At 43.1% G+C, this 23,602-nt stretch overlaps 1 protein-coding gene across 1 annotated transcript in view; it reads right to left on the bottom strand.

Moving 5' to 3' along the window:
- Positions 1–2,446: 2,446 nt before the first annotated feature.
- Positions 2,447–23,602, bottom strand: part of FGFR4 (fibroblast growth factor receptor 4) — a 28,557-nt gene continuing 7,401 nt past the window's right edge. The window contains exons 2-17 of the mRNA XM_089527204.1: positions 21,226–21,492; positions 19,853–19,942; positions 17,879–18,045; positions 17,177–17,300; positions 15,676–15,866; positions 14,111–14,249; positions 10,000–10,193; positions 8,969–9,114; positions 6,970–7,091; positions 6,745–6,855; positions 6,157–6,347; positions 5,287–5,409; positions 4,830–4,900; positions 3,673–3,810; positions 3,458–3,563; positions 2,447–3,324 (exon numbers count right to left, since the gene is read on the bottom strand). Of these exons, the coding sequence (XP_089383330.1) occupies positions 3,178–3,324; positions 3,458–3,563; positions 3,673–3,810; positions 4,830–4,900; positions 5,287–5,409; positions 6,157–6,347; positions 6,745–6,855; positions 6,970–7,091; positions 8,969–9,114; positions 10,000–10,193; positions 14,111–14,249; positions 15,676–15,866; positions 17,177–17,300; positions 17,879–18,045; positions 19,853–19,942; positions 21,226–21,492 (2,327 nt within the window). The 3' untranslated portion in view covers positions 2,447–3,177. The remainder of the gene's footprint in view (positions 3,325–3,457; positions 3,564–3,672; positions 3,811–4,829; positions 4,901–5,286; positions 5,410–6,156; positions 6,348–6,744; positions 6,856–6,969; positions 7,092–8,968; positions 9,115–9,999; positions 10,194–14,110; positions 14,250–15,675; positions 15,867–17,176; positions 17,301–17,878; positions 18,046–19,852; positions 19,943–21,225; positions 21,493–23,602) is intronic.

Consider the following 23,602-nt stretch of genomic DNA (forward strand, 5'->3'; position numbering starts at 1 on the left):
TTCTGTCTCATATCCTTTTCCCTTGGACCAATCTCTCTAGGAAGGAGATATGGTGGCAGCGGGACTTGGGGTGGGGGTGGAATATTCCCACTGGGGCTTTGCTGTATCCTGAGGTAGATTCCCAGGCTCTGAAAGAGTGGCCAGTTGCTGGATCAATTTCAGGGAGATGCTGGCAGCGGAGTTCACGGTGGCTTAAACGGAACAGCAGTTAATATGGAACAGATGGGGGAGTGCTTTGTGCGTGAGTGAGCCAGGCTGGAATGGAAGCTCTACCATTGCCTCTCTCTGCCTGAACTACAGGAGAACTACACAGGTGCACACATTATGCATGGAAAGAACAGCACAGGTGCACCTCCATGCACATGTTTCTTTCTGAGGTTCAAATCCACGCCTATATCTGACATGTAAACAGAGAAGCAGCCAAAACTGTAAAAGTTAATATATATGCGTGCACGCACACACACACACACACGTTATATCTCCTTTACTGTTGCTTCTAAGCTGGATCACTGCTTACTATTAGGCCAAGCCATTCACCAGCACACCTGGCTGCAATAACTTTGCAAGGCCGTGTTGGGTTTGGAGCTGGCTGGAACTGCAGTCCCATCCAGTGTGGTGTAGTGGTTTGAGCACTGCACTGATTCTGGAACCAAGGTTTGAATCCTGGCTAGGGCATGGAAACCAACTGAGTGAGCCTGGGCAAGTCACTCTCTCTCCACCTTAGAGGATAGCAATGGTAAATCTTCTCTGAAGAAACTTGCAAAGAAAACCTTATTATAGGTTTGCCTGAGGGTAGCCATAAGTCAGAAATGACTTGAAGTCACACAACAGCAGCAACAACAACAACAACAACCATCTGTAGAATGCCAGGTTAGGGAAGGACAGCACAGACCAGCAGGTTGGTGGAGGGGAAAGCAAGCACACTTCCAAAAGGATCTCCTAATATTCCTTTCTTTTATGCCCACCTTGGTTCTTTGCTAATACATTCTTTCAAGAAACTGCAGAAGACTGGAGTACTCACCTTTACCAATGTCCTAACAAAAGATTTGTCTAGGATCCTGAGGCTTGGATATGAGTAGGGACAGAAAGAGTATTTGAAAATGCAGTGCGCCCTTGCTTAGGGGGATCCATTCCGGACTCCCCCGCATAAAGCAAATACCACCTATAGTTAATTTAAATGGGGTTTGTGCACGCGGTGGCGCATGCGCACATGACAGGAGTGTGCCCCATTAGTCCCTATGGTACACACTGCCCATTCTCCCCACGCAGCTTTCAGCATATGTTGAAAGCTGCGTAAAGCATGCCCACGTATGACGTGGGCACACTGTATTCAAATGAATGATGAAAAATTGTTTTCCTGAGTGTTGTAAAGATCTGATAAAGAGAATACTGGAAGGATGAGAATTTTCACAGTTCAGGACTTATGCATTGCAGAGAAAATGGCATTTCCTGTGCAGAAACTGCTGTTTTCTGTGCAAAAACCCTACAAGTGCTTTTTGCACCAAATAAGTCTGAAGCCACAAATAGTCTTTGAAAACTGCCATTTGAGAACTTTCTAAAGTTCTTCATTTTTGTCTATGAGAATGACATTTAAGAAGATTTGCATCCTTAGACAAGAGGTTAAGATGATTCAGGTGCTGAGAGACAGATTCACCCAGCCAGCTGCTCTCTCTCACCCAAAGCAATGCTTCTTAAGCTAGCTGATGTGGGAGACCAGCCATTATTTTCCTCATGAGCCAGGGACTGGTGCCATACTTGTCCCTGCTATCTACAACTGTTTCTTTCTTTCCAGGAAACTTTGCTTGGACTGGTAGCTGATGGCTTGTGGACTAGCACCAGTCCATGGACCATCACATTGAATAGCACTTTCCTAGAGGGTAGGAGAATGATAACACGTGGTGTAGTGGTTTGAGTGATGGACTACAACCATGATGGTCAGGGTATGATTTCCCGCTCAAACATAAACATCTACTGGGTGACATTGGGCAAGTCACACACTCTCAGCCTCAGAGGATGGCAGTAGCAACCCCCTCTGAAGAAATCTGCCAAGAAAACCCTATGAAAACCCTTAGGGTTGCCATAAGTCAAAAATGACTTTGAGGCACATAACAACAACAACTCTCAGTCACAGACTATGGCTGTCTAATCAGAGATATCTCACAAATGAATAAACAAACAAAACCACGTACAGAGAAAATACACTATGCTATGGGCCCATGTATGTCCACCATGAGAAAACCCCAGTTATGTTGCAAGTGGAACACTTGACCCTTACCTATTATAGATCCAACCATACCAGCTGAGACCCAAGGTATTCTGAACTGCCTGACTTTCCAACCTGATAAAGTAAAGACAAAAAATGCCTTCAAAAGAAGGTAGTGTTTCAAGATACATTTCCTTGTAGGTGGGTTCTAAACAGGTCAACACTTCCCCAGGGTCCCTTCCTAGGAGTAAAGAAACCTCCAGGCAAGAGCCTTTATTCCAAAAAAAATAATTTATGGGTGTGGATAATTCATGTGCATTAGAAATGATATGTACATAAATATTTATCTCTGGGGTTATGTACAGGGGGCTGCAGGAGCCAGAAAGGAAGGTCCATGACCTGCATAAGTTATCTGTCCTTGTGGTTGTATATCCAGATGAAGCTGGGTGGCCTGAGAAAGTTGTTTGGCTCCTGCCAAATAATCAGATTTCATTTAAAAATGTTATTAAACTGGGAATAGTATCAAACAAACAAGCAGGTACCCCATGGCTGGGGAAGATGGGTCCCAAGGGCTAGGTAGAGGGCCAAAATACAGAGAGAGTGCTCTTTTCCCTATGATTAGGTCCCTCCCAGCTTATCTCGTCCTATTTCTCCTCAAAACACTGGCAGCATACAAGGCTCAGCTAAAGCAAAAACAGCCTTGCGAGAACCTGAGATTAGAAAGAGAGCATGGAAGCACTGGCAGATGTTTTACAAGGAAGATGTCCAGTCCTTGCCAGGGAACCTTTGGTTGCATATGTCCAGCAGGCTGTGGGAACTTGAGATGCTGACTCTTGGGCCAGCTCTTCCTTCTTCCAGGGATGGTGTGGTAACCTCTGTCCCAAGCTGTGTAACTCCTCTTGGAGCAGGGGCAGGCAGGTGGGGGAAACCAATGCCACAACCTTCCCTGGGGTCTGTAGCCTGCCCCTCTTTTCTCATGTCCTCACATTGTGATAGGGGAAAAGACAAGGGCTAACGGGCAAAGGCTCATGGGTGAAGACTGAGTCATCAGAGGAGCAAGTGCTGGTTGTGTCCTCACAGGATGGGGAGTACTGTTCGAAGGGCATTGACAGGTCCAGATACTGAAAGCAAAGAGAATGAAAGGACACCCATTAGCATTCACTCAGAACAAAAACCTGGCATCTCTCTGAATCACTCTTTCTAGGTTTTTAAACACAGGCATTTCTGTGCTGCTTCCTAGCTATTTGAACCTACCTCTTCAGAGACAGCCACCAAGACCTTATCCAGTCCCTCCACCAGCTGCTTGAATGTGGGCCGCTGAGAAGGCACAGCATGCCAGCATTCCCTCATCATCATGTACCTGTTCAGGAAAAGGAAGGGAAGCCTTAGCTTCAGGCTTTCATTTACCACTGCACTCTTTGGATAAAGGTGGTCTTAGGTTAGGCCTCAGGAGGTACCATGCTACTTACAATTCATGGGTGCAGTTGGAAGGCTTGTCCATGCGGTGACCTTCTCTGAGAAGTTTGAAGAGTTCTTCCACCGGAATGCCAGGGTACGGAGAACCACCCAATGTAAAGATCTCCCACATCAGAATTCCAAAGGACCACCTTAAAGCACAGTTGGGAGGTGGGGGTGGTGAAACAGAGAGAGAATAAGAATCCATCAAGAACTACAGAATTAATATACCCAGAGCATAGGCAAACCTCAGTGTGTATCCCTCATTACAATGAGGCATGCAAAATTATAACGGAAGCTCCCCAATGTGAACAGAGAACAGAGACAGAGACTGGGAGATAGAAAGTATTCTGGTCTATGTTCTGGATTTTTTAGGACAGTGTGGGAAGTGTGTGATCATCCAGATTTTGTTGAACTCCAACCTGTAACAGCCCTAGCCAGCATAGTGAATGATGAGGAATGCTGGGAGTTGCAGTTCTACATGAACTGGATTCCCATTCCTTCTTTAGGATGACAGACTGGTTTATAAGCAGAAAACAATGCTCTGTATATCATGTATGTATGCATGTATGTATGTATGTCAGGTCAATGTGTCTGGCTTTTCCATGGCCATTATAACTCATCCAATATGATTACTAGGGACTGGAAATTACAGTGTGACACACATATCTGTTGAGGATATGTTCCCAGGCTAACCACAGATAATGAAAGTCACTGACAGTAGCAAACCCTATGTTTCTGCCAGAAGCTGACCAGAATCACACTGGAGGACCTTCAGATGCCTGGAGATACCACATCTTTTTTCAGATGCGGGTAAGTAAACTGCAGGTACCAGTCCTGCAGACACAGAGGTCATATCATATGCTCAATCTTTCTTCACATTCCAAGGATGTTCAGGGAAGGCCTGCAGCTCAGTGGCATGCAAGAGGTCCCAGTTTAAATTCCTGCCATCTCCAGCTAAGACTTGGTGAAATCCTTTCTGAAACCTTGGAGAGCTGCTTCAAACCACTGCAGACAGTATTAAGCGAGATGGACCAATGATCCAGCTTTGTACAGAACAATTTCTTTCATAATATTTTTAAAGTTAGGAGCTGAAGGAGATGTATGCAGTGGCAATATCAGCTCTCCAGTCAGATTTAATTGTGGAAGCTGTTAACCAAACTTTACTTACACATCACTCTGGTGTGTGTACACTCTGTCGAAGAGGGCTTCTGGTGCCATCCACTTGACAGGTAGACGGCCCTGCAAGAATAAAAGAAAACCCTGCTGTCCATTTCTGTTTTCTCATAGTGACAGTCCCTCTTCTTAGTTCTCTTTTACCATCCATTGAATATTTATCTATATATTCATTCCCACATGCCTACTGACATAGCTTGTTTTCCACATCAGTTTTGATGGATTGAAAACAGAGTCTAACAAATTTCCCTCTTCACCAATACACACAGCGGTGCAAACATCAATGTATTATCCATGTATGCACACAGTGATAAATACATATCCACTTTCTCTCCATATCCATAATTTCCCCATCTCTAATCCCCTTTCCTTTCTTTGCTCTACAGTGTTACATAGACCCTAAGCACTTCTACTCCCTCCTCACTCACTGCCATCAAATGCATCTCACTCACATTGCTGGTTTTCTTGTAGTAGTCTATGTCATGAACTCCACGGGCCAAACCAAAATCAGCAATTTTCATGACATTCTCTTCAGTGACAAGGACATTGCGGGCAGCCAAGTCCCGGTGAATGCACTGGAAAAAAGAGAAGAGATGCTTCTTTTGTTAGATACCAGGAAATTCCCTGCAGCCTAGAATCCTGCTCAGTGTCAAAATCTACACATCCTAGATGTAGTGGCAATTTCTTAATGTTTTGGAGCCTACCTAGAACATCTGAGGCCCAGGAAAGGCTTTTTTTTAAAACCTGAAGTCAATGTGCATGTCACTTTCTGTTATGGAGGGAAAAGGCTTTCTTGGGCCTAAAACATCCCATAGAGGGCCAAAAACTTAAAGGAAGTGCCCCCTTTATGGAGCACTTCTTGGGGCAAATATATTTCAGAATTGTTTGCAGGTGTGTGGCAAAATCTCTGACAATTTCCAACTCCCGGCATAGAGCTTCCAAAGGTACCCTCACTAGTACTTGGGAACTGTTCAGTTGACACATGGTCATTGATTATCTCTGGTTAAGTCAGGCGTGGGCAATCCTGGAGGCCTAGGGCCACATACAAACTCAAATGTGCGCTGCCAGTAATTACTCCAGGTCTTTGTGGGGGGGAAAAGAATAAGAGTGACCTTGCCCATGCTGGGGTCTGGCCTTCCCACTTTGCTGACTTTGGCGCCACTTATCACCAGTAAGTGGTCCCCCCAACAGACTACCCCCAAAGGAACACAGCTCTCAATAGGAGAAATGCTGTCCACCACCCTTGGTTTAAGGGAAGGAAAGAATGTACTAGGCCACCCTTGCTCAGGAAGAGGTAAGTTGTTTTGTGAGTGTGCCCTTACCCGTTTGGACTCCAGGTACTCCATGCCACGTGCTACCTGGTAGACACAAGACACCAAGTCTTTGAAGGAGAGTTGTTCTTCAGGCATCTTGGTGATATCAAAGGCGTAATCAGGTGTTGGAGGTCGACGAGCACGCAGGTATTCCCGCAAGTTCCCTTTGGCAGCAAACTCCACAATCACATAGAGAGGCCCTGTGGTACATACTATATATCACCTTCTATCCTCAGGTAGTAGTAGCCCCACATTTCCATGTGTGCTTTGAACTTCAGAGTGTGGGGCCAGTGCTCCATTCTCTTGTTTCAAGCATCTTGTTACTTTTTGCTGGAGCTACAACAGCCCTTCTCTCCCAGTGAATTCTGCACTGCCTCACTATGACTTAGGGTCTTCTGGTTTCCTGCCCCCAAGCCCCCTACCTCTTCCTCCCACCAGAGTTTGGAACAGTTCCTTTTTGGGGACTACACCTCCCAGAGCCTCCCTTCAGCTAGCATGATTATTGGGGTCTGTAGTCTAGAGAAAGTAACATTTCCAAGCTTTGTTTCCTAATCTGTGCACTACCTATCTCCCAGCCCAACAATACAAATCACTCACCATCCTGTGTACAGACACCCAAGAGGTTGATGATATTCTTATGCTGGTCCATCAGTTTCATCATTTCCATTTCCGAGATGAGGTCAGCCAAATCCTTGTCAGTGGCATTATCTGGTGAGTCAAAGGAACAAAGTTGTTAATACATCTATAGTTGTGGTGCGGAAGGCAGCTAGTCTGAGAGAGGATCAAGACAGGAAAGGAGAGAAATCCAGTCAGAATATTTACCTTTCAGCATTTTAACAGCAACAGTGATTGGGCGCTCTGGTCGTTCCTGATCAATACCATATGCTTCTGCTCTTACCACCTGCCCAAAACATCCTTCACCTAGAGGCTTGCCCAACACCAGCCTGGGAGAAGGAGAACAACAAATCACCTTTAAAAGGATAGCCTCGTCTTATCATGAAGCAGAAGCACTGAGCTGGCTGGGGCCAAAACAAGAGGTTTTGATGCCTAAAAGTTTATTCTGCCAGAGGGTTACGTCACAAAGTAGGCAGGTTCTTTACAAAGACACAGAGGGTAGGGCAGGACCAGGAGTCAGGGCCAGCTGGGATGTACATAGCTGCAATCATGTAAAAATTGGGAACAATTTTGAGCCTCACTCTTGAGGTCCACAATGACCTTTCCAAAGTTATGTGGTTCCTGTCCAAGCACTGGGGATTGTTCAGAGATTACATGGGGCTTTCATTTATCACTGAGATTTTTATTTCCAACAGGTTTACAGCATAGGTAGAAATTACGTACCTCCCAGCAAGTCTCAGCAGTCCTAGCTGACATAGCAAATGGTGTAGAATGCTGAGAGTTGTCATCTAACAACTGGAGTACCACATGACATCCATCTTTAATTTTCAGCAGGGGTGGGCACGTGTAGGAAACCAGGGGCCAATTTCCCTTTCAGGCACCTTATAGATCACACTCTCCAGAATACCAATTCTCTCCAATTTCCTTTCAGCATCTCTCTCAAAGTAGTGTTTGGAAGTGAAATTGCTTCACTTCCTGCCACCATTTTGAGAGGGACTAATGAAAAAGGAAGGATTCGGGTATTATGGGGAATTGAAGTGAAATATTTTTGCATGTTTTCACACATTTGAGTAGCTTTCTGATAAAAACATCACCCAAAAATCATGCTGAATTTTTAAAAAACCAGGGGGCTTGTGGTTTTGAGGGACCGGTGGAGGCCAGGGACTACATGCTCCTCTCAGGCTGCACTTTTCCCACTCCACTCCTGGTCTATTGGCACCCACTCTTTCAAGAAAGAAATGGCAAGTATTTTGACATCAGATTAGTCTTTTAGCCATTGGATCAAAAAGCTAAATGAGCTCCCTAGGGATTTAAGTTTTGTTCATTGTACTTTGAAGAAAATGTATCCAGAGGTTTCACTCTATTGTAAGGACAGAGAACTTAAGGTCCACAGGCCAAATGGGTCTTCCACTGTTATCAATGGTGTAAAAGAGATGCAAGAGTATTTTAAAAGCCCCAATGCTTCTTCATGGAATACAACTGTATGTTCCAGCTTTGGGAACCTATTGCACAGAACTAAGCTTTGCTTTTCACCCAGTACACTGGGACTGGCTCCTGGACAGGCATGGTTTTCATACATGGCAAAAAAATGTTCAAATTGGTAAAAACTGTATCTGGTCCTGCCCACTTTGTTTTGCTATCCTCAACCAACAAACCGAGCCCTACCAAGTGGTAAAATGTAGTTCCTGAGATCTTAACCAATTTGGAATCCATCCCTTAGTTGGAAAAATATTAGTTGGAAAAAGATGCCTCATTCCTGCCCTTCCCTGTCTTGTGGCACTTATGTACCCTGCCTGCTGCCTGGTAAATGAAGTTTCACCCACTTCACTTGGACATTTCATTTGGACATTCACCCACTTGTGTGGAGGAAGTAATCCATGAAACAGAAGCACATGTGTACCCAGTTATGTTATGGCTGTGATCGTGGCAGCCATTTTCTGGAGCTGTTGGGCTCATGGGGATCACTGAGATTGTGTGTACCCAGCTACAGGTGCTTTCTCTGTGTGAACTCAGGCAAGCATGACACTGTTGGTAGCAGCACCATCCGACATGGGAAGTAAATGACATGAGATTGGCTAGGAGATAATTTTTACAAATTGGTTTTTGATTCCACTCTCAACGAGCTGCACAAGAACAAACCAGACAACAGCAGCTCAGAAAAAGATCCTCAGTGGCATGCAGACAAAACCTCACTTCACAGGCTTACCTGTCTCGTGGGAATTCCCACTTTGCATCCAGAGGCAGCTCCACCTCCATGACCCCAGCTAACATGGGTGTGCAACTTGATGAAAGGCGAGTGACACGCATCAGAGATGTGGTGGACTTTCCAGAGGAGCTTGATTCCAGTGAGAACTATGACGACAGAGCAAACATTCACTGGAGTGGCCCACCAACAGTGCACCACTCCAGAGAAGGAACAGCAAATAGACTGGGCAAGCATTTGTGATTCATGTGACAAAATGGAGGCCTAGTTTCAGGGAGTAAAGCAGAGAGAACATACCCCAAGGCAAAGGATGAAGATCCTTTGCCCCTGAGGTGTTGCTGGATCACGGTTGCTATCAATTCTGAGTGCTGTCCATGCTGACTGTGACTAATGGAAGTTGCAGCCCACCAACATTTGGAAGACAAGAGGGTCCCTACTCCTGCCTAATACCACAAGAACTGCCAATGCTGGTTCAGATAAAGGTCCATCTAGTTTCTGGGTGAGCCATTGTATGGCCTTCCAGAGATGCTGTTGGACTGTAACTTCTATAGGCCTTAGCCAGTATGGCCAATGGTGAAGAGTAATGGGAGTTGCAGTCCAACAACAACCCACTGTTGGTCTCAACTAATTTCTGTCTCTCCAACAGTGGCCAGCCCAGAGGCTGCCTTGCCTCTGAAATGGATGTTGCTTGTGAAATGGAAGAGATTGGAATAGTTACATCTTCAAATGAGAGCACTCAAAGGTGATGTTTACATGTCCTGGGAAATAGCTACTGATAAGCTTAGCTTCCATGAAGTTTAGAGAGATCTTTCTGGAAGCACTTTATAATCTGTTTACAGTTTTTATAATTAGTTTGGTATGATGATTTGGTATGATCCAGAGATTAGGCTACATCACTGTCTATCACCAACCTTTGTCCAGAGCTTGTAGAAGGCACTTAACCCAAGACTATGGGAACTTTGAAAACCAGTGTAGTGGCACAATCCAGCCTATTCTCACTCACTTTAAGAGAAACTAGGGACCTTGGTACTTACCTGTCGGATGAGAGGGAATTTGGAGAGTTTGTGTACAGCCATGGGCTCCAGGGGCTGCTTGTTTGGCTGAATTTGCATTCGGCACAAGACAACAATTACAATAGCCATCACCAAGGCCAAAGCCCCTGAGGTGTAGATGATGATATCAGTGTACTTGATTTCAGGGGCATCCACCTCTTGTACTTCTTCTTCATCTGCAAACAGTGAGCACATCCTCAGCATGACTCAGTCATCAATCATCCACCACCACCATTTCCACCTTGCCCCTTTCACAGCCTGAGATTCAAGGAGGCCTATAGGCACAGCTAAAAAGTCCATCATAAAAATGTATAAGTGCAATTCAACCATAAAGAAAATTAAAAGCAGTTAGAAACAATCCAATGAAAAGAAGAACTTGAAATATAAACTGCACAGCACATGAAAGGCCCTTTTCTGTTGAGCAGTCAGTCCTCAACAGCCTGCTGAAACAAGAAAGTCTCTGGATGCCAAGGAAAGGAAGGAAAGAAAGGAAGATGCTAGTCTAACCTCCCTTGGAAAGGGTTTCCAGAGCCTAAAAGTAGTCACCAAGAAGGCCCTCTCTCATGTTTCCAGCAGATGTACCTGTGATGGTGGTGAGCAAGACAGAAGGACCTCCCCAGCAGGTTCATATATGGAGATACACTCCTTCCTGTTGCTGCTGCATGTTATCAGGGAACGTATCAGGCCAGAGCAAAATAACCAGTCCAAAGTTAAGCCCTTTGAAATCCCACTGAGTTTAATGAGAATTATGTGTTTAAACCAAATGGTACAGAACTGATGCTAAACTTAAAATTTGATTAGATCATGTGTGTTTATGTGCCTTCAAGTAGTCTGTTGACTTATGGTGACCCCATAAATTTCATAGGCAAAGAATATTCAGAGGTGATCTTGCCAGTTCTTTCTCTGAAATATAGCCTACAGCATCTGGGATTCCTTGGTGGTCTCCCATGCAAGTACTAACCAGACAGGGATGACCCTACTTAGTTTCTGGTGTCTTTAGATTATTTAGGCCCATTTAATTGAACCATGCCTATATCCTTTTTCTTAAAATATGACTGAAGCCTAAATCCAATAGTTCGTTTCAGTTCACTTATGTGTTAACTAACCTAGTTCACACTGACTTCATAAGTCTGCTCTAGTTGAGAATAACAGTTGGACTTAGGTCTCAATGGTCCAAATCACACTGCAGAAATAATCCAGTTTGAGACCACTTTAACTGCTCTGGCTCAGTGCTAGGGAATCCTGGGAATTGTAGTTTACTGTGGCACTAGAGCTCTCTGACAAAGAAGGCTAAATATCTAACAAAACTACAGCTTCTAGAATTCCCTAGCTTTGAGACAGGACAGTTAAAGTGATCTCAAACTGGATTATTTCTGCAGTGTGTTTTGGACCAATATTACTGGACAATGATTTATTACATGAACTAAACCTAAGTTTTCACAGTTTAAAAAAGAACAAAATTTTAAAAGCCAATTATGCACACTGTTATGTTTATTTTTAATTTAAACTAGACAAAAGCATTGCTACTCATTTCTGGATCCTATCCTTGGAAAAAATTGATCCCAAATATTCATCATAAAAAGCCAGGTTTCCACTATAAATTTCTAGTGAATTATATGTCTTAAATTGTGCATTGCCTTGCATTATTTTCCGTATTTTAGATTTTCATTCATTGTGTATGTGCTTTCCAACATCTAGTATGTGCAATCCTGGTAGAGTCTTAACAAGCTCAGAATCAGCACATAGTATTTATCTGATACAGCAATGGGGTATTTTTAAAAATAGTTTATTAAATACCTTTGAATTATGGCAATTCAGTATTCTTCAGTACCTCTGCAGTCTTTATTATTTTTCAAATCCCTCTCAATCGCATTCATAGAAATTTCCCTTTATAAAATGGCAGTATTAACACTAATTATTGACACAGGGGAAAGTGCCATCCCTGAGATTTCATTCTATGGTGCTCCAAGCCTGCCCCCCCCCCCAGAAGACCTCCACTCAAAGCTCCCACATCCTCCAATATTTAAGAAACGAAGCCTTTATGAGGTGTGGCTGGCCATTTCTGGTGTGTCCCAGGTCTGCTTTTAGACTTTGGAGAGCCTTTGCTTTTAATGTGATTGGAATTTCTTTCCTATGCCAATATCAATTTTCAGTCACCTTATAGCAATGGCAGGGAAGGTGTGGCTTGCCACATGTTGTTGGGATACCAACTTCCATGAACCCCAGCCATTGTGGCTACAGCAGAGGAATGATGGGAGTTGAAGTTCAAGAATACTCAGAAGCATCTGTTCTCTACTGCTCTCTAGAGATATTATTACATACATACATTATTATTATTATATATGTTCATTATCAGTGAAATACATATAAGATATACATATTAATAAAATGGCACTAAAATGTTGATTAAGAATAAATGTACAATTTTTAATTTCTGAGGTTAAGGGGAAAATACCCATAATCTGAAGTGCATTCAGAAATTGAATTTCTGAAAGAAAGCTGTTATTGGGTCTGAGACACTTGGATGTAACACTGACTGTTTTATCAAGACTACTTTTTTATTTATTATCTCCTTTCAGACTTCATGATTAAGGGGTACATTCAACCTATCAAACATCAGCATACTGTTAGAAGAGTAGAATATATTTTTGAATCTGCCATGTTAACATCTGGATATAATTTTGAGAGGGGACTGAAAATAATACAGATGGGTATGTTCTAGCTGTGAAACCCCATTTCAGACCCTTTTCTTTACATGAGACTTCTACAATACAAATATAAGCATGTTTGATCATACATTCTGTTGCTTACAGTGGCACTGACTTCCTCAAAAATGCATTTCCATAATTCTGTGCATGTTTAGTCAGATGTAAGTCTCACTCTGCTTAACAGAGATTGCTCTCAGGTAAGTGGGTATCAGTCTGCAACCATAAGCACATGCTTACATCACTTCTACTAAAATCAAGGGAGATAAAAGTGTTTCACAGTACCCAGTACAAAGCATGACCAAAATCTAGTATGTCATTTATTGTCTTCTTAAGACTTATAAAGATGTGGAGGAATGTATCACATATGAATGGACTAGTTTCTGATAAAAGATTTCTCTGTAGAGTTGTTCATTAGTTTTCTTGTGATGATTGGTCTGCAATTTATTGCCAAGGGGACCACACATTTTTCCATTTCTTTTTGAATGGCATGGCATATCTTTACAGAGTTATCTCATTCAATCCCTGATATTTTAACAAATGGGTTTTGAATGTTGTTAGATGTTTGCACTGTTATTCTCACTGGTGTGGACTTAGGTTTTAACATGTTATGTTTGATCTTTGGTTGTTTACTTTATCTTAAATTTTATTATTTTAAATTATTTGTCTATTGCCCAGAAAACTGTGGGTTGTTTTTGTTTTTTAAATTGTTTTAGCTATATGTGATTTTACTTGTATCTCTTTTTATACTGTAAACCACCTTTTAGGGAAAAGGCAGGATACTAAAAATTGATTGATAGATCAGTTGATCCATGGCTATTACTCAATTCTTAAAAAGTAAGACACAATGGGGGATGAGGGAGCAGAGAGTACAATTATTTTTCCTCTTCATTAGAAGAAATGTTTAGTTATAGCACTGAGTGCTAAAAACCTACTGCCATTGACATTTCCTTCATACAACCTGTCTTCAGCTATGCTTGCCTTATGACCTATTTGTTTCTCTTCAAGAGGAACAAAACATGGATCCTGAGTGACTTGTAGACTGCTGTATGATTTGGACTGATAGAACCACTGTAGATTGGCAAGGATTTCCCACTCCTCACTGTTTAATAGTAGTAACAACAAAATGACTCCCATCCCAGCAGTGCTGAAAAAGAAGACCTTTCCAGGTAACTGGGTGCAGATTTTGGAGTGCAAGGATTGTGAGCTCTGTTCAGAAAAACCAATATTTGAGTTCCAAATTCTTTAATTCTACATGAACTGGGGAGGAGGTTTGTAACAGGCTCCCATTGGAACAGGCTCCCATTGGTAAATTTGACTGATTGGTATCTTTAAAAAAAAAGCAGATGCCACAAGCCTGAAGGAAGCCCACTCCTGCTCTGCCTCACCTGGAAGCACAGTGAGCCAAGCAGACTGGTAGGAAAGGCCAATGGAATTCCCAGCCAGGCACGTGTATTCACCAGCATCTTCCATGGAGACATTGCGTAAGTACAGCACTTCCACTTCTGAACTGTTAATATCTGCTGTCTGTCAAGGTAAGTTGTGAGATAGGAAGTGGGGAAAGTGATATAGAAAGCGTTAGCTTGATGACTCCAGACAGACAGTTATCCAACCCACTTGTCAGATAGGCACCATAATCATTATTATTGTAGTTGTTATTGCTGTTATTATTGTTACTATTATTAAAATGAGGACAATAGTAAAACTACACAAAAGATCAGCATTACAATTGATTTAATTTAAATTATACTAAAACAATTTACAACATGCAATTAAAAATATAAAAAGCTGTTAAAATAGTACAATTAAAACATTGCAACACCCTCTTGAAAAGCTCTTATTATTAAAGAAAGCTTGTCAGAATTAAAAGTCTTTTTGCTGTCCTGTTGGCAGCAAAGAGGGAGGTGTTTGGGCCATGTCCCCACCAGGTGGGTGGTGGAACTGAGAGAGAAGGAACCTTCTTGAGAATCTTGTGGCCTGTGCAGGCTCATACAGGAACAGAATATCTATCTTACTGCCAATATATCTATTCAAGTGTGTATACTTTAGCTTGTCATTCATAAGCCGCTCACTGATGTATGCTGCCCAATCTCTCCTGCTTATAACTGGTACAAACTAAACAAATGACGGCTGGAAGGCCCATGGTTTGTTTAGCACAGTGTCCAAAGCCAGCAGGAGCCAGCTCTCTGGCTTTGTCTTTGTCTCTTGACAAGCGGAGTCAAGCAGTGACTGTTTTGACAGATTTTAAAATCTGAAATAAAACCCAGAACAAATCATGAATTATTCCTCTGCCTTGTCAAGGGAAAATCAAACCAAAGTGCCAGTTTATGCCAGGTTCAGATGTCACACTGAGCACACAGCAGATCTTTGAATAGTTGCTCAGATTGTAAATGAAAGTAACCAGCCACCATCTATCAGCATACTAGACCATTCACAACATATTAGAATTCTTTAAAATCAAAGGATTCTGTAATGTCTGAACACGCCCTTCATTTTACAAGATGAGGACACACTGGACAAATGACCACAGCTGTTGTTAAATTTAATTGCCTCCCGTATCCCAAACTCTGGTCCTCTAGAAGTTTTGCACTTTGTCTCCTGGAAGGATTAGCCAGCATGGCCTGTGCTCAGGAATGGTGGGAGCTGAAGTTCCAACTATCTGGGGGACAGGATTTCAGAACCACTAGGTTGTGTCTAGGTTTCAAACTCTTTGCTGTTAAGGTAAAGCAACACAAACAAAACTTTGCTAGGCTGATGATGGCACACAAAGTTTATTTCCTTGCATTTTTCCTTGTAGCCTACCTACCAATATTGCCAGCTTTGCTGTTGTCTTTCTTTCTTTCACAATAAACATAACAACACCCTTGTTAAATCTTGTTTTAAGAGAAAGTAATTGCTTGAAAATGACTATATAGTCACATAGTGCAAAATGTGGAAATGTAAATGTTCTTACCTTAAGGACCTGCACATAGGGGACACCATCTGGACCATAGCTGCTGCCATTCACTTCAATGTGTTTGAGCCACTGTATGTGGGGTTGGGCATCACTGTATACCTTGCAAAAGAACTCCACATCGCTGCCCACTACAGCAGTGGTGTTGGCAGGCAACCCGGCTTGCAAGATAGGCCTGTGCGGGGATCTCTCTGCCAGGAAGAGAGCAGGGAAACATTTGTCCACCACATTTGAGGACTGCCAGGCCTCCCCCACTCCACCCCCCCATCCCAACACATAGAGGTTACAGTCAAGCCCCACAGTAAATAAATCACTAAACATGGAACTGATAACAGTATTTCCATAGGCCAGGAGTGCAGAGGACCTGTCAACTGAGATGCAGTTTCCTCATCTGTCAAACCGCACTATCTTCTTTTCGGAGGTTCTTAGTATGCTATACAGCCTGGAAATGTTACTTTTATGGATAAAAGTCCTAGAATCCCTACAGTCAGCTTGGATTCTGGGACACAGTCCAGAAAGCTAACTTTTCCAAGCTCCAATAGGGCTTGTCTATGAAGTCCTGCTTGATGTGATCATAATTTATCTGACTCTCCTTTTAACTCAAAAGACCTGGCTGCACTTCTGATATTACTTAAAGCCACAAGCTGAACTCCCCCACCCAGCAGTGACTCCACAGCCTCTTCCCAGCGATTACCAAGTAAAACCAGAAAAGACAGATAATGAAGGGCTGAAAGATAAGGAAGCTTCAAGCTAGGCCTCAAGATCCAGACAGGGTTAATTAATTTCATCTGTCTTTATGGCTCAGACAATCTCAAGATTTCTTTGAAGTTGGCAGAAGGTTCAGGGCATATCCCTCTTTCCCCCAACTACTCAGGGAGCCTGAGGTCAGGATTCTGCTCCTTCCCACAGGAATCTGGCATGGGCTGGGGTCTGGGTCTGGCATTCCACCCAAACTCAGAAGAACTCGCTGGCAAAAGAACTAGGAGCATCTCAGATTCACTAGGGATGAACTACTATGTTGTTACTATAAGGTGGGATGGGGAGAGGGTGGTCCATGGGCTCCATGCAGTCCCTAGATACCACTTTTGTAGTGCTTGAAGCCCTGCCAGTCCTCTAAAGCCCCTCAAATTTAAAATAAATGTGTGAATTTCAGGCAATTTTTGCCTTCAGATCATGCAGATAATCCCCTAAATGGACGAAAACACATCTGCCCTGCCCTGGCAAACCCCAGAACCCCTGCTATCCCCAATACCTCTGCTTTCCTTTGTAGTCCCTCTCAAAATGAGGATCAGAAGTGATACTTCCAGTTGCCATTTTGAGAGAGACTGCAGAGGAAAATGAAAGTATTTGAGCTTGTTGTGTTCAGGGAAGTGTGGCTTGTGGGGAAACAGTGGGCTAAAATTGGCCTTTGACCCTATGAAGTTGCCCATTCCTGCTATAGGGTCTTGGAAGTTCTGTCCTAGACTTACTAGTGTTTTGACAGGGTATAAGTCCTTCTCACCTAGCACATCCAGAAAGTAGCTGTAGCGGATGCTGCCAAATTTGTTCTCCACCAAGCACGTATAGTTGCCTCGGTCTGAGGGCACGACACTCTCCATGACCAAGCTCCAATGTTGATGCCTCAGCTAGGGAAAACACAAGGCGACTGTATCACCAGGAATGTGTATTCTTTTAAAATGCCCCCCCCCCCCACTCCTCCACAGAATGACTGCTCCTAAGATGGAGGCCCCTTGTTTCAGACACAGCTACTCCACATTATCCCAAGGATGGGGAATATTGATTTGACAGACCTAAGACAAACAGAGCAAAAAGGGATTCAAGAGCTCATCAAGTACTCAGAGGGCCAGGTAGCTTCTGGCTCTAGAACTGAACCTCAGAAATGTACTGAGGTTCTGCCCTGGAGCATCTGGGTCTTCCAAGAAACTCGCACAATAGATGTTTCTGCTGCTTCCTAAAGCAGAAAGTGGGGAATCTTTGTCCCTCCAAATGTTTGGAACATCACTGGCTATCACAGGCCATGCTGGGTGGGGCTGATGAGAATATTAAGGGTAAGACATTTGAAGACCAATGGATCCCCATAGTTTTTAAAATATCTAATATAACATGTTCCCACCCATCCACCCCAAATTCTGATTCATGCAAATCTGGTATGCAAGGCAGCTAAAAGGAGAACACGAGGACAAAGTGAGTGGTAGCCTCTTACTCTGATTCCTCCAATTCGGTGCTCCCCTCGAAAGTCCCTCCCATTCTTCAGCCAGCGGATAGTTGGGTTGGGGCTGCCTGAGGCAGGACAGCGGAACTTGACCGTATTTCCTGCTGGGACAGCATACAACTTCTTATCCATTCGATGTGGATGTGTCCAGTAGGGTGCTAAAGAAGAAATGTTAAATTAAGGCACAGGGAATGTTCAAACCCTGAGGATAATGGCAGTTGCAAGGTGGCACCAAAAGAGAGTACAAAACTCCATTATGACACAGATCTCCCCACACCAACAGACCAAATGTATTCTGATAATACTTCCCACCACCCCTATCAGTGGCATCACTAGGGTCGCTGTGACCTACTGCATTAACTCATGGTGTCACCCCGCACTTTGACCTCCTCCTATACACCATACAGAATTTTTAGCAATTTTTTGTACTGATTTTCCTCATAAATTGTAATTTCTGCATATCACTGAATGTAAAAGCAACAGTTGTGACATAAGCAACTAGCAAAATTAAATTTGTATCTTTGCATTACAATGTTATACAAACAGCCTAACTGTATTTACATGTACATAGTTTCATGTGGTTAAACTGCAAATATGGACTGGCTCCACTCACACCATCTCTTCCACTGAGCTCCAGCATTTAAAAGGATGCAGGCAAATGCCACAGACGGTTTCTGCCAAAAGACAGATGTTTGGGGAGCATTGATGCCACCTCCCCTTAGGGTGTCAGGTGGTGTGGCCTGCACCCCCTAATGATACCCTGATCTCTATCATGCATCTAATGGAAGGTAATGACAGTTATAATCCAGCATATTTGGAAAGTAGACGGTAGTGTAAAAACAGCAGTGGAAACTATGTAATTCCCTAGATGTCATTAAACTGCAACTCTCAGTAGTCACAGTTAATATAATGAATGATGAGGAATGCTGGGAGCTACAGTTCAGCAACATCTGGAGGGCCACATGAATCCCATCCTTGCATTAGAGCCCCTGAGGAGACCTTGGAGGGCCACATTCCACTACAAAAAAACAACAACACCTTATTTCCCCCTCCCAAATACCCTTTAAAGCATAAAGAAAATACCCATTTTCACCAAGTTTCTGCCTACTCAAGCCATTTTAGATCCAGGAGAGGACCTTTTTTATTTCAGTAGGAAGTGACTTGGGGATATCTTCTTGTTCACTTTCTTAAGACCTCTAAAATGGCCCAGGGGAAAAAACATAAAGAAAATGCCCTCACATCTGCTAGAGACTTTTTGGGGGCAAAAAAAGTTCTAATTTATTTTTTACACTGGCACGGTACACACAGTGCCGTGCTGGTGCCGTACTAGGGTTAAGTGACTGCATGGTCCCTAACCCTTGTACAGCGCGGCGCCATAACAATGGAGGCACCCCGTATACATGGGTGCTGCCATTGTTACGTAAGCACCATGTGGCATCTGCACGTTGCCATGCGGTGCTTACGTAGCCAGTGTACCAGTGACGCACCTGTTATGCCGCCTTGCAGCTTTAAAAGAACCTGCTTTTTGCAGGTTCTTTTTCCTTCGCAGGGAAGCCGCACGGTTTGGCAGCTGCAGCTTCCCTGCAGAGGGAAAAATGCTGCTGACATTCCGGACATCCAGGAAAGCATGTATCGGGCCACTGTTGGCCTTTACCCACTCCTGCAAGCATGAAGACATACTGCTTTTATAATCATTCTGCCAGAGAACATCAGGACCCTGGGAGAGAGCACTAAATTTAGGAGTCTTTCCAATCTAGCAGACCTCCTTGCTATTAATCTGAAGATAACTGCTGTCAACCACTTTTTGATCCCTCGGGAGTTTTGTGATGGCAGAGGCTGGAGGAAGCCGTAAAGATATTTGTCCATTCTGAACAGCAGTAGCAAATAATTTTTGCTCATTGCATTCAGCATTCAACCAGCATGCCATACTTAATGCAGAATGGCCAACGTAGGCATGGCACTAACCTCGCCGGGTTTGTATGGGCTCCTCATTAGAATCGATGTGGGAACTGTCAACATCACTATCTTCATCATCATCACCTGATGCCAAGGAATCTGAAACCACAATGGGTGCAAGATAATTCTTTATAAAGTTTCTTTCTCCTTCATCCCAATAAACACAAGGCATCAAACAAAGACCAGTAATCAAAGGAGCTAACAGCTACTAGAGTGAGTCAGCTTTCTTTTTTAGAGAAGGGGCTACAGCATAGCATTCAAAACACTATCAGGACAGACTGTGTGCAGAAGTGACTGGGAGAGAGGAAGAGGGGGAGAAGGAGGGAGTGTGGGTGCTATCTGCAAAGCAAGGTTCATGGCTTAAAAGGGGATCTTCAAGTTACATCAATCCCTGATGTTTGAGGGGTCATTCAGACTTTTTTTAGCTGAATGATGAGAATAACATCACTCACACATTCTGGGTTTGTTATTCACACTATGGGACTGCATCTATGAGCATCTCTAGAGATTTGATTTCTCACACGTGCCAGCACTCAAATAAACATGGGCCTGTTACAGACAGCCAAAATAAAGCTGCTTCGAGTCACTGTGGAGATATGGTGTTTCAATGATGCATGCGTCCTAAGAGTCCAGAAGCCACACCAAAGCCACGCTCCAGTCCTTAGGGCTGGAGCGTGGCTTTGGTGTGAATTCTGGACTCTTAGGACGCATGCATCATTGAAACACTATACCTCCACTGTGACTCGAAGCAGCTTTATTTTGGCTGTCTGTAACAGGCCATGGAGTCAATGGTGCAAATGTATTCGAAATGAATTCAAGGCATGCAGAGTTTAATTTGAATTATCCTGGATCTATTCACATTGGGCATTCACACTGCCAATAATGTGAACCTTTTTTTAAAACTCAGGAGAAAAAAACAGTACAGTATTGATTATCCTGGGTTAAATGGGTTTTTTGGCAGCTCCCCCCCCCAAAAGAAAATTAATTAGGTGCATTCAGGATGCATATGAACAGAGAATCAACATGGATTCATCCTGGATTATTTTCACTATCTGAATAGGGTCTCACAGGGCTCTGCAGGTGAGGCAATACATAGTGCAACCTATGCTGGTTAAGGGCTGCAGCTCAGCTGTAATGCACATGGCTCTGAAGACAGGAAATGCAAGATTGGATCCCTGCCATCTTTCAATAGACCTGGGGAGAAAGGCTCCTGTCTGAAGTTGTGGAGAGCTGCTGAGAAAGATGGGGCAGCAGCTGAGAAAGATGGAGCAGTGGCCTGGCTCAGTACAAGGCATCTTCCTACGGTCCCTGCAACTACATTAGGCCACATCAAGTTGGACGTGCTCTGCAGAGACCATCCTCTGCTAGCCTCCTTCTCTTACCCACAACAGAGATGGTGAAGTTGCGTAGTGTTTCCCCAGTGCTCCGTGCACGGCATGAGTACAGCCCCGAATCCTCATAGGTTACTTCTGCAATCTCCAGCATGCTCTGGCGCATGTGGATACGTCCACTTGGAAAAAGCTGTTTAGTTTCTTTATACCATGAGATAACCAGGCTGTGACTGGTGCTGCAGTAGAGCTTGAGCAGACTCCCTGGGTCCAGAAGCAGATGTTCCTCCTCTGCCTCCATCATGTGGCTGTCAAACATCTCTGTCAAAGACAAATAACAGTACAGTCAGTTCACATGGCATTTATCAATTCACTTGAGAAACCGTGCATCCAAATACCTATAACCCTTGGGGTATGGGATGGACAACAACACCAGCTGCAAAGCAGGAATTCTGGGTTCTATATTGGTGGTAGGTGAGTAGTTTGCCATGAGAAGCATGAATGAAATTTGGTTTTCAATAGGGTTGCCAGAGTGAAAACTGGTTCTATGGTTATTTGGAAGAGGGAATTTCAGCAGGTGTTGTTTGCTATCTGGTTGCAGGATAATTAACACCTGTTCAAATTCCTTCTTCTGCACAACCATGAATTCTCTCCAGTTTTCATTCTGGCATCAGTAGTTTTTGTAAGTTTTTGATCCTTCTGTACAGAGCTGGACTGTGACATTTTGTTTCCTGAACAAATTTCACCTTATCAAGAAGCAGAAGCAAGCCAGGGTGGCAGTTAACTTTTACTTTAATACTGGTAAAGGAATAACACTGTATCCAAGGGCAGAAGGGGCAGGCCCTGCAGCTGCTTCACTCTACCTAATGATGAGACCATACCTGCTCTGTCTGCTGAGCTGTGGGTGGGGGATTTTTTGGTACTTTGGGGTTAAAATTGTCCCCTAATATTGTTGCTTTAAAAATGGTCTGGGATTTTAGTGACTGTAAAGTGGAGTTTCATTATCTGCATTTCCCAACCAGTGGCATACCTGATACAAAAAGGGCAAAGACCAATGTTTGTGTGTCTGAATGTTGCTGCTCCTCAGACATTCCCAGACATGTAGGAGTGGACTGATTTTGTTCAATTGTGTCAAGAGAAGCACTTTGCTCAGTCTCTTCACTTTTGTTCTTTCCCTTGTTCTTTCACAAAACTAAGCCACAGCACAGATGAATGTCAACTAAACTTAAGGCCTGCAGGTGGTGGAGGATGATGATGTTGATGTTGATGATGATTGCTAGAGCAGGTAGAGCCAGGAAGGAAATCTTGATGTGGAATCTTGGCATTGAGAGAAATCACAGAACAGCAATTTGCTTTGGCATAAAAATGAGAAGGCCTTGTGTGTTTAGGAAAACATGCACACAGATTAGATTTGGTCTTTCATCCAGTTTAATGGAAAAATGGAAATCTGGGTGTAAAGGGGAGCCTTATGAAGTATTTTCTTTTCCAGGATAAAGTGTGAATACTTTTTGAATGCATATTTTAAAATAATATAGTTGCTTGGCTAATTCGCACTGCTGCAAATCTCTTAGTTCTAAATTTCAAAGGTTGAAACACAGTGATGACAGCACTGCTACTGCATTTGATTGAATTACTACAGAAACAATACCCTGCCAGAATCAAGTGTAAACTTCCAAATATGTCACTTCTTTTGTTCGCCTTGATTCATATTCCCCCATCTTTTGAAATGTGAGTAACGAACTAACTCATGTTCAAATAGTCAAAACATATTTGCTCACATGCACACATACACAAAAATCAATGGATGAAAAAAAGAGGAGAAAAACGTCAGGATGCTTGTTCCTGCAAACCTTTCATTTTCTGAGGTCCACAAAACTCCAGATAAAAATTCACAATAAATTAGACATTAGACCTACCCAATACTGATGCTGATTAGAAAAACAGAACTGTGACCTTTTGTGTCTAGGATGTATTTATTCATGGGGTGGAATGGAGCATGAATAAATAAATAGTAGAACTAATTCTCTTTTCCTAGAGTTACTGTGATTGTTGAAAGCAGATCAAGTGCATATTTACTCAAATATAAAAGAGTTCAGAAGGCCTTAGTTTCTTGTAAGTGTGCAAAGAATCATGCCGCACTCACACATTTTTGCCAAAAAGAAGACCCAGCATGAGCAGAATTCTACTTCTATTTTACATTTCTGGGTTTTGGGGACCAATTTCTAATACTTATGGAGGCGGGATATCCAATCTTGCTCCAGGTGTTTTTTACCAACTTTTTTTTGGGGGGAGGGGGTTACTTTTTATGTGCGTGGGGATACTAGGGACTGTAGAAAGCTTGGGCGACGAAGAATTTGGGGACTGCCAAAAAGGAGTTGTGGACATATGAGACACACTGCCCACCTTTTCCATATTAGTCTGAGGATGAATA

This window comes from Sceloporus occidentalis, unplaced genomic scaffold (assembly GCF_023333645.1).
Source record: "Sceloporus occidentalis isolate IW3139 unplaced genomic scaffold, rSceOcc1.0.p SCAF_1, whole genome shotgun sequence".
In the NCBI taxonomy this organism is placed as follows: domain Eukaryota; kingdom Metazoa; phylum Chordata; class Lepidosauria; order Squamata; family Phrynosomatidae; genus Sceloporus; species Sceloporus occidentalis.